The 15,883-nt window shown below is 55.5% G+C and overlaps 2 protein-coding genes across 4 annotated transcripts in view; both read left to right on the top strand.

Annotated features, from left to right (window-relative positions):
* The first annotated feature begins 288 nt into the window (after positions 1–288).
* On the top strand, positions 289–6,030 carry NOX5 (NADPH oxidase 5). The gene is made up of 16 exons (XM_042876138.1): positions 289–588; positions 726–876; positions 1,231–1,441; positions 1,873–2,107; positions 2,207–2,360; positions 2,673–2,845; positions 2,951–3,133; positions 3,436–3,568; positions 3,746–3,873; positions 4,210–4,365; positions 4,643–4,687; positions 4,829–4,953; positions 5,167–5,236; positions 5,424–5,523; positions 5,617–5,783; positions 5,854–6,030. The coding sequence occupies exons 1-16, from the start codon at positions 469–471 to the stop codon at positions 5,983–5,985; spliced, it is 2,283 nt and encodes a 760-aa protein (XP_042732072.1). The 5' UTR covers positions 289–468; the 3' UTR covers positions 5,986–6,030.
* Positions 6,031–10,809: 4,779 nt separating this feature from the next.
* GLCE (glucuronic acid epimerase) overlaps positions 10,810–15,883 on the top strand; it is a 34,003-nt gene continuing 28,929 nt past the window's right edge. Inside the window, exon 1 of one of the 3 annotated variants that reach the window (XM_042875647.1) lies at positions 10,810–10,854. The gene's annotated coding sequence lies outside the window, so the exon portion shown is untranslated. The remainder of the gene's footprint in view (positions 10,855–15,883) is intronic. The other 2 variants (XM_042875641.1, XM_042875644.1) reach the window with 2 other exon arrangements.

A 15,883-nucleotide genomic window follows, 5' to 3' on the forward strand; every position in this document is an offset into this window, starting at 1 on the left:
GTAAAGGCAGCGTCAGATCAGTTCTAAACTAAGGAGGTCATTGTGGGAACGTCGCAGCCAGATGCTCCTTCATGGTTCTGTTGAAATCCATTTTTGTTTTGATTTGACGTGAAAAGCTTCAGCAGGACTGAATGAACATCAGCCTTTAAAAGGGTACGGAGGGGCTGCAGCTCCTCGGGGAGAGCGCTGGGGCTGAGCAGCACTGCTGAGCAGTGCTGGGATTGAGAGCTGCATCCAGCGTCTGATTGAAGGTGAGCAGTGCGGGTTTGGGCCTCTGTGGTTTGTAGCTCTGCAGGTGAGGTGTGTCGATAGCAAAGCGGCTCAGCACAGGTGGGCAGACTGCAATGTTGGCAGCGCTGGGTGCCATCCCCTGTGCTCTGAGGCTCAACAGGATGGCAGGAGCTCCCGAGGGCCCCAGTGCTCCCAGCCGTCCCCATCCCACTGCTCACCCTGCAGGCTCCCGGCACCATGAGCACAGCTGAGGATGCAGCGTGGCTGAGCTGGGTGATGGAGCGCTTCCAGAGCATCGCAGGGCAGGGTGAGGAGATCGGCCTGGAGGAGTTCAAGGCGGCCCTTCAGGTGAAGGAGGTGGGTGCTGGACCCTGCATTGATCTCCACTCATCAGTGAGGCTGAGCACTGCTGGCAGCGGGAGCTCACTTTGCAGTACGGGCTCTGGGCTGTGCAGAGCATCCCAGAGCTGCCCCAGCACATCCATCCTCTGCAGTCCTTCTTTGCTGAGCGTTTCTTCGCGCTGTTTGACGTGGATGGCAGTGGTACCATCAGCCTGGGGGAGCTGCACAGCGCCCTGAGATTGCTGCTGCACGGCACTGCTGCCGACAAGCTGCGCTTCCTCTTCCAAGTCTACGACGTCGATGGTGAGAGGGTGGCTCAGTGCACCCAGCCCTGAATAGTGCTCTTTTGTCCTGTTGGGATGGGAGTAGCACCCATCTGTAAGGCAGCAAATACACCGGCCTTGTTAGCTTTGCTTGCGGAGAGACAGCCGTGCATTGTGTTCCCTGCTGCCCTTGGTGGAGGGGAGAAGCCCCGTGGCAGCATCGGAATGGGAATGAATTTTAGATCAGAATTCTCTCCAACTCCCCCAAACCAACGTGCTGGTGAAGGATGGCATCGCTGTGGGTGGGCGCAGCTGTCCCTTCAGGCAGGAGGGGATGGCACTGCAGTGGAGGGGTTTGAGGCCAGGCTGTGAGGCGGTGCTGCTCTTCTTGCAGGCAGCGGCTCCATCGACGCAGCCGAGCTGCTCCTGGTGCTGCAGGCCTGCCTGCGTGAGAGCGAGATCTCACTGCCACCGCAGCGCCTGCACGACATGGCCGGGGTGCTGCTCGAGGCGGCCGACAAGGATGGCAACGGCTCCATCACCTTTCAGGAGCTGCAGCAGCAGCTGGAGGCCTTCCCGGGGCTGATGGAGAGCCTGACCATCAGGTAGGGATGTGGTTCTGTGGGGCGCTCTTCCCTCCTACTGTGCTGTGGGGCTTTTGCTCTGTAGAGGCTCTCAGCAGAGCGGGGTGCCCTGCGGTGCTGCTGAGGGCATCTCAATCCTGTCCCTTTGCTCAGGAGCACGCTGGGGTGGCTGCAGCACTTGGGCTTGAGGTGGGGACTGGGATGTGGTGCGAGGGTGGGTGAGCTGGGGTGCAGGGGTGGGCTCTGGGATGGGTAGTGGGGTCATAGGATGGGTTGTGTTGGAAGGGACCTTGATGATCACCTAGTTCCAACCCCCTGCTGTGGGCAGGGATGCAGTGAATGGCTTGGGTAACAGGACGGTGGGCAAAGGATTTGCACACAGGGATGCACGCAGGGTCAGTGCCCAGATAGGTGCAGGGTTGGATGCAGGATGCCATGCGGTGCCTTGGCAGTGCTGCCAGCTGGCTGAAGCCCCCAGCACCGACACGGCAGAGCCGGCGGCCGCGCTGCCTGACTTCGTGGTACTGGCACAACCGCCGCGGCCAGCTCGCCTTCCTCGGAGGCTATGTCAGCCTCAACCTGCTGCTCTTCATCCTGGCTGCCCTGCAGCACGTCAGCCGCAGCGGGTGGGTGGCGGTGGCCAGGGGCTGCGGGCAGTGCCTCAACTTCAACTGCGCCTTCATCGCCGTGAGTGCGGAACTCTGGGTCTCGGGGAGGGGGATCGAGGCGGCGGGGTGACGCCGCTGGGCGTCCTTAAGGTCCCGAACCGCCCCCCCCCCCCGGCAGGTGCCGATGCTGCGGCGCTGCCTGACCCGGCTGCGTGCCACCGCCGCGGGCAGAGCGCTGCCCCTGGAGCGCTGCGTGAGCCTCCATCAGCTGCTGGGGAGCGCCGTGCTGGCGCTGGCCGTGCTGCACACCGGGGCGCACGTTGCCAACTTCGGTAAGCGAGGAAAATGCGCGGCCGGGGAGGGGCTGGGGTTGGGGTTGGGGTTGCGGTTGGAGATGCTCGCTTCGTGAGCTGCCTGCTATCCCCCTCTAGCGGCTCTCCCAGGCGGGCAGCGCCGCAGCGGGGCCTGCAGACCTTTCCTCACTGCTTCCTCCGCGCCAGGAGCTCCGGTGCCCGCGGTTCCTGTGGTCCTCGCGTGGCATTTTTGCACAAGGACACATGTTTCGTTTTCAATATATCTGAGCGAACCCAGACTGTGCTTTCATACACAGCTACTCAGACCCCTCACCGCTGTTCTGCTTGCAGGCAGGTTGGCACAGGCTGGGCACGGTGCCCTCTCCGAGTTCCTGCTGATGGCACATCCCAGTGGTGGGGGGCTCGGTGGCACAGCCCCACAGACCGGGCTGGCCCTGCAGGTGCTGCTGTTTGCCATGCTCACCTTCTCCAGCCCCTGCGTCCGCCGTGGTGGGCACTTCGAGGTACATCAATGCACACAAACACCCCAAAGGTGCCCCATCCCGTGGCACAGAGGGCACTGAGCCCTGCACAGCCCGCCCCTGCTGACTCGCATCCCCTGCCTACAGCTTTTCTACTGGAGCCACCTCTCCTACATCATCGTCTGGGCTCTGCTCTTCTTCCATGCTCCCAACTTCTGGAAGTGGTTTTTGGTTCCCGGGGGCCTCTTTGTGCTGGAGAAGGCAGTGGGCACAGCTGTGTCTCGTGCCATGGGGCTGCGCATCGTGGAGGTCCACCTGCTGCCTTCCCAGGTGCGTGGCCCAAACTGTGGTGTGCACAAATGGCCCTGTGGTTTGGGGTCGGGCTCCTCCAGCCCCGCATGAGAGACTCGGGGCTCTGCATCTCCTCCCCTGCATCACAGCACTGCCCCTTTCTTTGGCTTCAGTAAGGTTGGGTAAAGTCTTCAGATTCAACTGTGCAGAGATGTGTTTTGGGGTCACTTGGCGGCATTCAGGAAATCCACAATGTTTTGGTGAAGGATTGCAGCGAGAGGTGAAAACACCATTTCTTTGGTAAATCACCGCCTGGATGCTTTCTGCTCCTCCCAACCCAGGTCACCCACCTGGTGATCCAGCGGCCACATTCCTTCCACTACGAGCCCGGGGACTACGTCTACCTGAACATCCCAGCCATTGCTGCCTATGAATGGCACCCATTCAGCATCAGCAGTGCTCCTGAGCAGCAAGGTGTGCTGGGCAGCCCAAACTGGGGCTTCTCTTTGGCATCGCCAGGATGTCCTGCATCCCATGAGCATCCCATGAGCATCCCACCGCCATCCCCCCTGTGCTCTGGTGCAGGGGTGCCGGTGCTCGGGGCATGCTGTGCTCCAGCCCTTGTGCCATCATGATGTCCCCGTCCCACAGACACCATCTGGCTGCACATCCGCTCTCTGGGGCAGTGGACCACACGGCTCTATGAGTTCTTCAGGCAGCCTGAGCTCCTGCAGCTCCACGGGAGCCTGGAAAGGAAGAGGTGGTGGCAGCGGGTGCAGGTGGGTAAGGTTAAACCCTGCCATGTGCCATCTGCATGGTGGGCTGAGGGCAGTGCCTGTGGGTCACGGTGCTCCAGGAGCACACAGCACAGGCTGGGCTTTTCCAAAAAAGGAATAAAAGTCGGTGACAGGTGGGGTTTTTTTCTACCTTTTCTTTCCTCTTTCCTTCTCTTTCCCACCTTTTCCTCTCTTTCCCATCTCATTTCCGTCCTTTTTCTCCCTTTCTTCCCCTTTTCCCTCTCCCCTTTCCTTTCCCCTTTTTCCCCTTTTTTCACCCTCCCCCCCCCCCTCCTCCCGTTTCCCCTCCCCTCCTCCCTTTTTCCCCTTCCCTTGCAGCCCACTCCCTGCACTACCGCAGGCACACTGGGATGCTCTGTGCCCAGCACTGGGGATGCAGCCATTGAACTGACATCGTACCGATGCAGTGGGGCACCCACCACCACCCAAGGGACCGAGGATGGGCACAAGGACCAGGACACATCCCTGCAGGTGGTTGGTGCCAGCACGGCCTCCAAACCCCTCAGATGTCCCCAGGGGGAGGGGGAGAGTCTTGCTGTCATATGGTGTCACTGCCCCAATGGCTTTGGGATTGGGGTCTGTCAGCCTTCACTCCCACTGGGCTCAGCTCTGGGGTCTGATGGGTGCAGTTGGGGAAAAACCAACCCTGAAGCAGCCAGTAGCCAGGCTGTGAGGAATGCTGGATGCAGAGCTGTGGGAGCAGGGAGGAGGCAGCCACCCACTGCTGCTGATGGACATTCCACATCTGCAGGTTTCCGTGGAGCTGGGTGAGAACCAGCAGCTCTGCAGCATCAAGGTGAGCTCGGGGTGGGTGCAGCAGGGTGGGAGCTGGGAAGGGACTCAGTCCTGTGTGCTGGTTCTGCCCAGGGCTGAGCGTCCTGCTTTGGTGTTGGGTTTGTCACCCCGTTTCTGGGTGCTCAGCCTCTGTCTCTCCCAGTGCTACATTGATGGCCCCTACGGGACCCCGACACGCCGGATCTTCACCTCAGAGCATGCTGTGCTCATCGGTGCTGGCATTGGCATCACTCCCTTTGCATCCATCCTGCAGAGTATCATGTACAGGTTGGGGCTGTGCCACGTGTTCAGGGCTGCAGTTCCTTATTGCTAAACTTGGGACATGCAGTCACAGGGCCCTACACTGTATTGCCTTTGTGGTTAACCTTCACCCAGGGGATTTCAGGCAGGGCATGGGAGCTGGTGGGGAAGGAGGCTTGGGGTCTGTGTGGGTGCTCAGGGTGTGAGGGGTACAGACAAGGGTTGCATTCACCCATGCAGGTACCGCCAGAGGAAGCAGAGCTGCCCCGAACGTGAGACCCTGTGGGATGAGGACATGGCACTCAGGAAGGTGGGAGCAGGCTGTGGGGTTTGCAGGGGGAATGTGGGATGCAGGCTCACATCCCATAGGGGATATGAAATGCAGGCTTCCAGAGCCTCTCATCCCATTGGAGATGCAGGCTCTCATCCCATCCCACGTGCTGGATGTGTCCCACGTGCTTTCAGCCTGCCCTGACACGGAGGCTGCATCCTTCCAGGTTGATTTCATCTGGATCAACCGGGACCAGCAGCACTTTGAGTGGTTCCTTGACCTGCTGGCTGCGCTGGAGCTGCAGCAGGAGGAGCAGGAGCCAGGAGGTGAGCGGGACGCAGAGCATCCCACACCCCAAATCAGCTCAGGGTATCCTGGATCCATCCTGAGGCACAGCCGGGTCCCCCTGCCGTGCCCAGGGCGCTTCCTGGAGCTGCACCTGTACATGACATCAGCGCTGGGCAGGAGTGATGTGAAGGCGGTGGGGCTGCAGCTGGCCCTGGACCTGCTGGCCGCCAAGGAGCAGAAGGACTCCATCACGGGGCTGCGCACCCGCACACAGCCCGGCCGCCCCGACTGGAGCCAGGTGAGGGCCAGGGCCTTGCTGGGCACTGCCAGCAGCGGCACAGACACGGCACCTTCCCCTTCCCTTGCAGGTGTTGGGCAGGGTGGCAGAGGAGAGGAAGGGCAAGGTGCACGTGTTCTTCTGTGGCTCGCCGGCCTTGGCCAAAGTGGTCAGAGTGCACTGTGAGCATTTCGGCTTCCGCTTCTTCAAGGAGAACTTCTAAAGACCATCACCATCGCTGCACGGTGACCCTTCCCAACCCGCTGGGTAGGGGCTGATGGCACTGCTGTGATGTGTGGCATCTCCTGTGCCTTGGTCCTGCAGTGCAGCTCACGGGGGAGACAGGGAGGTGGGGGGGGGGGGGAGAGGGTGACACAGGTGAGGTGAGGGAATGGGGTCCTGCAGCCATCTGCGTGTGTCTGTAGGGGTTGTGTGGGGTATGGAGCGTTTGGAGACAGAAGGGACAGAGGAGGTGGATGTCCCGGAGCATCCTTATAGGGTTTTTGGGGGCAAGGAGTGGTTTTCTAGAGCATTTGGGGATAGATGGATGTGCTGCGGGTGGAGGAGAGGTGCCACATGAGGGCACTGCAGCCCCGGTAAAGTGAATGGACATCTCCCGGTCTGGGCTGCGAGCAGTGGAGGAACCGGAGGGGCTCAGCCCACTGCCCCCAGGAACCCCGGCCCTGCAGCTGTGTGCACTTTGGGTGGAAAAAAAGAGATTTCAGGGGTATCCGGGGGGCCCAGAGCAGCAAATCTGACCATCCCAAGCCGTGGATAAGGAAATCACTACTGATGCTGGCAGCCTGGATGCTTCCCAGCGCTGCATCCCACCCAGTGAGGGGCTGATGGTAATTGGGATAACATCGTACCCATCCTGCTGTGGTCCTTTTAGGGCTGTCTTCCATGCTGAGCCCAAAATACACCCAAATTTCCATCTATGCACTACTGGATGGCATTGCAAGTGGAAGCTTCCTGCACATGCATGTGTGCTTCTTTTGCAGTTGTGTCTAGAGGCTTGTTGGGATGGATTTGAGGGGCAGGGGATGGAGCTGACAGCATCCTTTGGGGGGTGCATGGCCCTGCTGGCTGGAGGGAATGGGGTCCCAACACCCCCTGGCCAGCAGGGCCAGGCACACCCCAAAACTGATGCTTGCAAGTGATGCTGAGCCCATAGTTTGGGATGTTCCCCAAATCCAGAGCCCAGGATCTGCACCAGAAGAGCAACAGGAGGCTCCGGATAGGGCTGGAGGTTGGGTAATCACATCTCTCTCTGATTAATGCCTTCCCTTGGCTGCCTTTATTACAATGATTACGCTCCGGCTGTAGCGTAGCAACCACTAATTGTTGGTTGGATGCAAAAAAACAAAACAAAACAAAACAAAAAACCAACAACCATCATTGCAAAGATTCAATTCTTTTATTGAGATGTCACTGCCTTCATCTCACAGCAGCGGAGGCTCCCGAGACGCTGAGGCGCCGGCTCCATTGCAGGCAATGGGGGATGTCCATTGGGCTCTGCCTTGGAGCAGGGAAGCAGGTTTCTCAGCAGCCACAGCATTCCATCACCAAGCAGCCCTGGTACATAGATATTATTCACTTAAGTAATCAATCACTGCCAACAAATTACAGGATACGGGGAATGAAATTAGCAGAATGAGCTATGGATGTAAAATTCATTTGAAATTCAATTTAGGAGCAACATTAGCTTTCAATTAGTCTGCCCAACTGTTTGAGCATCGTTTTGTCTATCAGATTTTTGTATAAACGCAATTAACCTTTGCTGTTAAATTGTTGTTGATTTCATTGATATAACTATTAGGCAGCTCCTAATATTTGGCTCGATGACATCTCGTTAGCTGGTGGCTTCTAATTAAGGGCCGGTGGTCATTTGTGGATGCTTTGTTTCATCTCCTGGTGGGGCGGGGATGGGGACATATTGTGGGCCAGGGTGTCACACAGCTGCACTGGGCTGCAGCCTTCATCCCTGGGCACAGCCAAGGCATGGGCACGAGGAAGCAGAGGCTCAAAGCACAGGGAGAAGGTTTGCTGGGGGTCAGGACAGCAGCTTCCTGGGCATCTGTGGGGTGCAGCTGGAGGGGCTGGTGGCAGCATGATCCCAGTCACTTATACTGGGAGGTGGTGATGTAAATGATGATGATGATGATAGTTTTGGTGATGGAGGTGACGACGATGATGGTGGTGGTGGCAGTGATGACAATGATGGTTTTGGTGATGGAGGTTTTGGCGGTGCTGGAAGGACATCATTGCTTTCTGTGCTTTCTCTTGCCATTTCCAGCTCTGCTGCCAGAAGCAGCGAGCAGCGCTGGCCTCTAAGCAGCACCTGTACCTAAGTGCTGCCATCAGCAGAGGATGCCTGGGGCTTTTCTTCCTCTTTCCTCCCCATTCCATCGATGCAATAATCACTTTGTGGGCACTGTGGCAGGGGCAGTGCTGTGTGTGCCCTCAGCTCAGCCCTGCGTGTCCTGGCGCCACGGGGCTCCCCATGTGCAGAGGCTCCAGCAGCAACTCCCATCCAGCCATACCACCACCCCACGCAGAGTTGGACCCACAGATGTGCCATCAGCATCACCGCAGCGCGCATCCAATGCACAGCCCAGCACCTCTCTGTCCCCATGAAACTGAGACATCATCGACTGCCACTTAATTCCCACGAGCTATTTTTAACAGACACAACTTTCCCCCTCCGGCTCTATGGATGTTTGTGGGGTTGTAAATTACACCAGTGTCTGATATATATGGCTCATTCTGCTCCTATTGAGGCCGATGGAAATTTTTCCATTGACGTCAGCGGGAGCAGGATTGATCTCCATGCGTGCACCATTTGTTCCTGAGGTTTTAAGAATTCATTTCCTTCCTCCATTGCCAAAGACAGATAGCAGCCGTGGAGGTAGAGGAGTCATCTAATAACCACATATTAATACATGAATCATCAGCTCTGGGCCTGGCTCAGGAGAAGTCTGAGGGGGAAAAGCGTCCCGACGTGGGGCTGTCTGAAATAAAGGATTTCACCAGCATGGCAGCTAATCTGCAACGAGATAATAATTGCAATGTCAATTTTTTTACACTGGCGTTAGGACCACGGCTTTTAAGCTCTATTTAAATGCATTATGGCGTGCGGGGCCTCAGCCGAAATCCTTTACCCAGCACTGGAACAATGGCATCCATGGTATTTGTTTGCTGTGTGCAAGTGGTTACTTTCAGACACAGCCCCAAAACAAGCAGGGGTGGTTCCTGGAGGAAAGGGAGAGTGCAACTGTGACCTGTGGCTGTGCCAGGCTGCCTGCTCCCATGGCACGAGGCCTCTGTGCAAAAAGAGGGGAAGCCAGGAGCAGCGAGCCCCGTTATCTCCAAATCTTTTTGTGCTTCACCCCATGATTTTGTTTTCACAGTGTGCGACAAACAGGACTGATGAATAACTGAGACAAAAGTGCAGTGTTCATCTTTGTGTCACCATGGGAACAATCTGTGGGCCAATTCCAGAGGAGAGATCCTGCCCTGCAGAGCTGCAGCAGCTGAGGGCTCTGTGCAGCACGTCCCCATCGTCGGTCCATGCAATGCAGCACAAGGTCAGCATCCATCCCTTTCCTCCATGCCTGCTAAAGAGCAGCAGTGATGCGCAGGGTGATGCACACAACTGCTGCCTGGGCCAGGGCACAGCCAGGCTGGATGTGGCTCTGGGCAGCCCGGTCTGGTGGTTGGAGACCCTGCACACAGCAGGGGGGTGGAATTGGATGATCGTCGTGGTCCTTTTCAACCCAGGCCGTTCTCTGATCCCATGGCCATGCTGTGCAGCAGTGCCGGGGCTTCCTTGCATTTATCCTGGAGAATGCAAGGCCGAAACTTGTGCCTTGCAATCGCAGGGTAAAACAGTGGAAGTCTCGTGGCAATGCTGGGCCTACTGTAATTACCTTCCTGGGTCTGCTAATGAGTAATGAAGATGATGCTCTAATTAAGGCACTGCTGAGTGTTGTCTTACTCCGTTAATTTTAAACCAGTGAAAGGTCAGTCCCCCAGCTCCAGACAGAGCTCAGTGAGCCTGTGCAGCAGCAGGTAATCTTGAAAAACACAATAATTGCAATGCACACATTTACACCAGCATTGCAACCACACCTTTTAAGCTCTATTTATATGCATCGCAGTGCATTATCTTCCTTTGCAGGAAGCTGTGTGTACCATTGTGCAAGGGGTCACAGAGGGCAGACCTGCGCAGGATCCGGCCTTTGGGCAGCCAAGTGCTATTGCACAAAGAAAAACAGCTCTGGAGATCTGCTGCTATAGCAGCAATGGGAACCTCAGCAGCCGTGCCCTAAGTAGGGATGGGAATTTGGGGTCTGGAGTGCTGAATAGGAACAGGTGATGTTCAGTTCATGCAATAAGTGCTCTTATAGCAAGAGAAAGGTACGGTAAAATTGGCAAAAGGTCAAGATTGCAGGATTGCAGACATGGGCAGGTCTGCAAAGGAGTGCATGTAACAGATGGAGCCCTGGAAAAGAGGGGGATTCCTGCATCACAGCAAAATACAAACAAAGCGCCAGTTCCACAGCTGCAAAATGAATGTCCTGTTCCTGACAAACTTTTTTTTCTGGATTAAAAAAAAAAAAAAAATGCAATTAGCTTAATTATGGGGGAAAAAAGCCTGTTTATACGCCTGATCTTCCCGGCGCCGCAGGGGTTAAAGCCGCGCCCCGCGTCCTCCCGCGCCCGCGCCGCCACGTGCACGTACCAGAGGGCGTGGTGCCGCGCAGCCAATAGGCCGCGCCCTCAGCCCGCCCGCTCCCCCATTGGTCGGCGACAAGCCCCGCCCCTTCTCTGTGCTCTCGCGGGAAGTGCGGGCGGGGCCGCACCACCCCATCCCCGGCTCTGGGGTTCCGCCAGGCCTCGCTCTCCCATTGGTCAGAGCTCTCGCCGCGCCCCGCCTTACCTCTGCGCGGCCAATAGGAGAGAAGAGAGCGAAAAGGGAGGAGCTCCCATTGGCCCCGCGGGGACAAGGCGGGGCGCGGCGCTCCCCGCTCCGTGCGCCCCCGCCTCCCCGGCGCTGGGGTTCCGCCGGCAGCCAGGGCCCGGCCCGCAGGTAGGAGCGGCGGCACCGGGCCTCCACCGGGCCGGCAGCGCGGGGCGAGAGCGGCGGGGCCGCACGGGTTAGGGACGGCGAGCCGATGGTTGCGGCCCTGTGGGTCGGGCGGTGGGATTGCGGGGGAATCGGGGTTAACGGCGCAGCCCCATCCCGTGCGGTGTGGGGCTGCGGCTCGGGGATCCACGCGGTGCTCGTAGGGACGTCCTGGGTGCAGGCGGGCGTGCGGGCTGTGTGTGCCAGCTGCACCGTGTCTGTGCACAGCCCTGTTCCAGGCCCTGCACGTGGGTTCCTGCAGGGTCTGTCCTGAGCGGACGGAGCCGCCTGGAGCACTTTGTATCGACTTCGCCCTACGACATCGCAGATTGGGTGCGTTTGTGCTCGGAGCTTCCTTCGGCTGTTCTGTGGTTGCCTGTCCTGGAAGGCTGCAGGGCGGTTTTGTGATGGATCTGAGTGTTAATAAATACAGTCTGCCTCAGAGCAAAACGTGGACGTTGCAGAGCAGATATCCCATAGGTGGGGGGAGGGGGGCATCGCTGCACGCAGAGCGAGATCTGCCAGTTCTTCCAAGCGGTGTTGGATTCAGCAGAGCCTCAGATACACAAAGACTGGATTTCTTTGGTCGGTAGGGTCGGCGGGGCATTTGGCTCCTTCCTTTAGATGCTGCCTGTGGGTAACATGCTGATTAAAAGCTCTTTGAGTACAGCTGGTCGGAGCTGGCTGAGCAGAAAGGCTTTTAAGGCTGTGATGTGCTGCTCTTGGCCTGGTTATAACGCACCTTAATTATGTTCAGTACTCCTGTAGAGGCTGCTTGCTCTGTTGGGACACAGGTAGGAAATGGGGGGGGGGAATGCTGTGATCCGTGTGTATCTAAAGGTGCTGTTATGCTTCAGTGGAGGGCTGAGGGTTCTGATCCAGGCGGTGATCGATGTGTACAGCTGAGGCCAAAGGTTATCCAGGTGCTCTCTGTAGCCATTAGAAGAAGTGACTCCTTTGTTTCTGAGCTGGAGGATAACTGCCACAACTGCACGGTGCTGCCCTTCTCAGGCACGATGCTGTGTGAGCCTCAGCATTGGGGCGGTGTTGTGCAGCAGTGCTTCTGGAACGTTTTTCTTCGTTAAAAACCTGAAATAACCAAAAGCTGAGGTGGGAGCAGTGCCCTTTGCCTGGCCCAGCCTGGGCAGTGCAGTGCTTTGACAGTGCAGGCGGGTCCCTTTGCTACAGGAATGCTGGCAGGCAGCCCTGTGAGGGCACAGGGGAAGTTCTTTCCCTTCTCAGGAGATCATAATGTCTGTGTCTGCATTAGGGTGGCAGCAGTTCCTTTTTTCACATAGTCAATAAAAGTATCCTCCAGCAGCAGCCGACCCACGCTGCCCCTTTGTGTCACACAGCTGAAATTGAGAAGGGACCCGAAATGATTAGAGTCTGGCTGGAGGCCCGGAGAGACGGAGAGCTGAGGCTGGCAGCGCTTGGCAGGAATTCTCTGTAAGACAAGTGTCCTCAGCGCTTTCATTGTGCAATTGATTCCTTAATAGTAGCGCTCCCATTTGTAGTGCTGCACCTACAGCTGCTCCACAGGAAGGTAGGGCTGGGCTGGGCACCATCCCTCAGCAGCTGTGGGCTCACTGCTGTGCAGGAATACACAAAGTGGGGAATAACTGTGCACGTATTGAGCGGGAGGTGAGCTGGAGGCAGGCAGAGGTGCTGTGCTGAGGTGGAGCTGCTCTTAGGGGCAGCTCTGCCCAATGCCTCTTAGTGGTTTTCTTCTATCTTTTTTTTTTCCTCCTTGGATTTCACTGAAGTTAAATGTTCAGAGAAAGAGAGCTACTTTACATTTAATTGAGGCAGAAGATGAAAAGGCAGCTGCTTGCGGTGGTTCTGAACTGGGGAACTTTACTGCTGGGGAATGTTTTTGATGAACTCCCTTTCATGTCTGAGCAGCAGCCCAAACTTCAGGATCTCATTTCTGAAGGCTTTCAAAGCCGGTTGAGTCATCGGTCTGATCCTGCGCTGCAGACCTAAGATGTCGGAAGATGTCCCCATTTTTGCAGTGTTATTATCTCGTGATATTAATGCTGAAATCCTCCTGCACCCCTGTGAGATGTGGGGGTAAGGGCTCCCTTGATGTGCTGAAGCCCAGTGTAGGGTACAAACCAGCTCCTCTGTGGTCGCACTGGGATTTTCACGTAGCATTTCGCTGTTGTGTTGCTGCTTGCTGCATTCTCTCCCCATCCTGCAGCTGTTCCCTGTGCAGTTTGACCCCATCCTGAGCCAAATCCTTCCTGCCCAACCCCCTCCCTCTGCTTTTCCTTCTGCCTTTCACCTCCTTTCTGCTTCCTCCTCCTTGGCCAGCTCTGTAGCACTCAGACAAGGAGTGACCTTCCTGTGCTGTGCCCACCTGCAGCCCCCCCAGGCACTGGCAGCAGCTGCAGGGTGCAGCTCAGGGCAGGACGGTGCTGCTTTGTAACACTTGAGCTAATATTTACCCAAGCGTACGGTTGCTCCTGAGCTCTGTTTCAAACGTTAAATATTGAATTTGAAATATTGGAAGGGACAGATAAAACGCACGCTAATGAGAACCTTCCGAAGGAGGCTCACTGCTAATTCCAAAGGAAACGATGAGCTTTTAATTAGTGCCTTATCTCAAGTATGCCACCTTCTCCTTTTTGCCTCGTTTATATTGCTTGTGTTATTAAAGGTCAGCTGGTGCCCCTGATATGGTGTCACCTGTGCCTGCTGAGCTCCCAGCAAATGCATGGACCCATGGAAGGTAATGGGGAGAGGTGGAGGGGTCTGAAGTGGGGATGCAACGACTGTAGCCTGGAATCTTCTCGCGAGTGGTGCCTGGTGGGGAGGGCAGAGCTTCTAAAGTGGCTTCATTTGAGCTGTGTTTTCTACTCTGCTTCTTGCCGTGGGAAATGAAGTCTGTTACAGAGGATTAGAGGCTGGTTTTGTCCCTTGCAGTGCTGGGGATTTCGCTGTGTGCTTCAGTGATAAGTATGAAAAGGTGAATGTGTTTGTTGAGAGAGAGTCCCTGTGCTGTTCCTGTGCAGGAAATGCGGCTGCTGTGTGTTTATTTTTGTCTTTTTAATTGCATTAAGGTATGGCAGGAAATTCCAGAAAGTCCCGGAACAAAGGAGAGGATTTATCAGCAGCTGATTTCCATCCATGCGTTGGTAGGGATGGCAGCAGCACCGTGACACTGCTGTGCCTCCACTCCCAAAATTTCATGGGAGAACCTGAAGGATTTTGATAGGAAAAGAAAGGAAGTCTAAATATAAACAGGATGTTTTGCCACTTATTTAATGAATGTTGGGCTTTGTACAGAAACCTTAACAATACCAGAAGGTGTGTTAGTTCATTCCTATGAAACAATGCAAGGAAATGAAGTTGGTTCCTCTCAGTCGGTTTAAGGGCAAACCTTCATCCCTTGCCTTCTTAAGAGCACGTTAATGGGTTAAAACATTCATTAATGCCTGGGTAAATCCTCTGTACCCATTGTGCCCTACAGCTGCTACTGTGCTGATCAGTGGACCTGCAGCGTTCGGGTTGGGCTTCCAACCCCACCTGTGTTGTTGAGTTCTCTTGGGATTTACCTCTTTTAATTACATATTAATTAGAATGGAGCTGTTTCAAGTAACCTTCGTGCTGTGTTTGGTGTTATGTTTTCCACCTTCCTGTTTCTCACCAGGCGCTGTTGCTTTGCCCCGTGCAGTTTGATGTCATGTGTGCAAACTGAACCAGAAGTGATGGCTGGCTGTTGGCTTCGTGTTTTCTAATGGATTGTTTTGAGCAGAATTCAAAGGGATGTAAGGATTAGTTGCTAAATGGCTTACTGGGCTGTGTCCCTAAAAACACCGTCTGCATTTGCAGCCAGTTGTTGTTAACGAGTGGAGCATAACGAGCTGACCTGGATGTGCTTAATTGCTGAGATCCGTGCAACTTCAGAGATGCCACACATCCCTATGGAAGCACTTCTCAAGCTGACAGACTTACCTCAAAACGGGACTGCAGTGGTTTGGATGGAGGGTTAGGGTTGAATCTATTTATTGTCGTCGACAGTTTGATTTCCGTTTCTGCTTTTTGGTAGGCAGTGATTTTCTCGAGTGTGTGTCGTTACGAACATCAACTTGTGATTTTTGAGATGTTGCAATTAAAATGTCCTGAAGCTGTAGCTTGTGCTGCCCTGCTGGAAGGCGCCAGGCCACAGAGCTGTGTGCTGCTTGGTGGGTTATCTCACCCTCTGCTTTTCTGAATAACTTTTTGCTTGTGAAGTGTTAACTGCGCTGTGCGTCTCGAGCCGAAGGACTCATCAGCTCTTGCTGTCCCTGCTGCTTAATGCAGGCTTTCTTAAAGCCCCTAAGAAGCTTTGCTCTCCTCACGGGGCTTTCGGTGTCTCTCCTCCTAATGATAAATGTCAACAAACGAGATCAGAGCATCTCCTGCAGCAGTGAGGGAGCAGCAGTTCTCAGTATGGTTTTTCCGATAGCCTGCTTCTCTGTGGAGCTGAGGAACCCAAATAGGTCACATAGAATCATAGAATTGCTCGGTGCAGCGGAGCTGAGTGTTCTGGGGCCCATCTGGGTGGGCTGCAAGGGAAAATCCATGCGTGGTTCTGCATGGGAGCAGAGCCGTCTGTCCCTGCAGTCACTGAGAGGCTCCTTTGGTGCCAGGGGCTCTTAGCAGCGATCCCAACCATGGAAGCACAGCCACAAAAAGTGCCAAAAATGCCTCTCCATCATCTTGTGAGGTTTTGTGCTTCTTGGTAATGAGGGCATAATGAGCAGTGCTGTGGTTGTTCTGCAGGTGATGACGATGAAGGATGAGACATCTGTGGAAGAACAGGGAGGATGGCGTCACTTGTGTGGTCACGGTATTTTTAAGGTCCATTTTTAAATTGGGTTGTGCACCTCTGTTCTGTTCTATTTCCATGGCTGGTTTGGAGTGTGGGTTTTGTTGTCTTTTGTCCTTGAATTCTTTCTGCAGCCGCCATACAGAAGGTGAGTTGGGACACAATGTTGATGATTCG

The sequence above is a fragment of the Lagopus leucura genome, unplaced genomic scaffold (genome assembly GCF_019238085.1).
Source record: "Lagopus leucura isolate 7727_CA_CO unplaced genomic scaffold, USGS_WTPT01 Super-Scaffold_100015, whole genome shotgun sequence".
In the NCBI taxonomy this organism is placed as follows: Eukaryota; Metazoa; Chordata; class Aves; order Galliformes; family Phasianidae; genus Lagopus; species Lagopus leucura.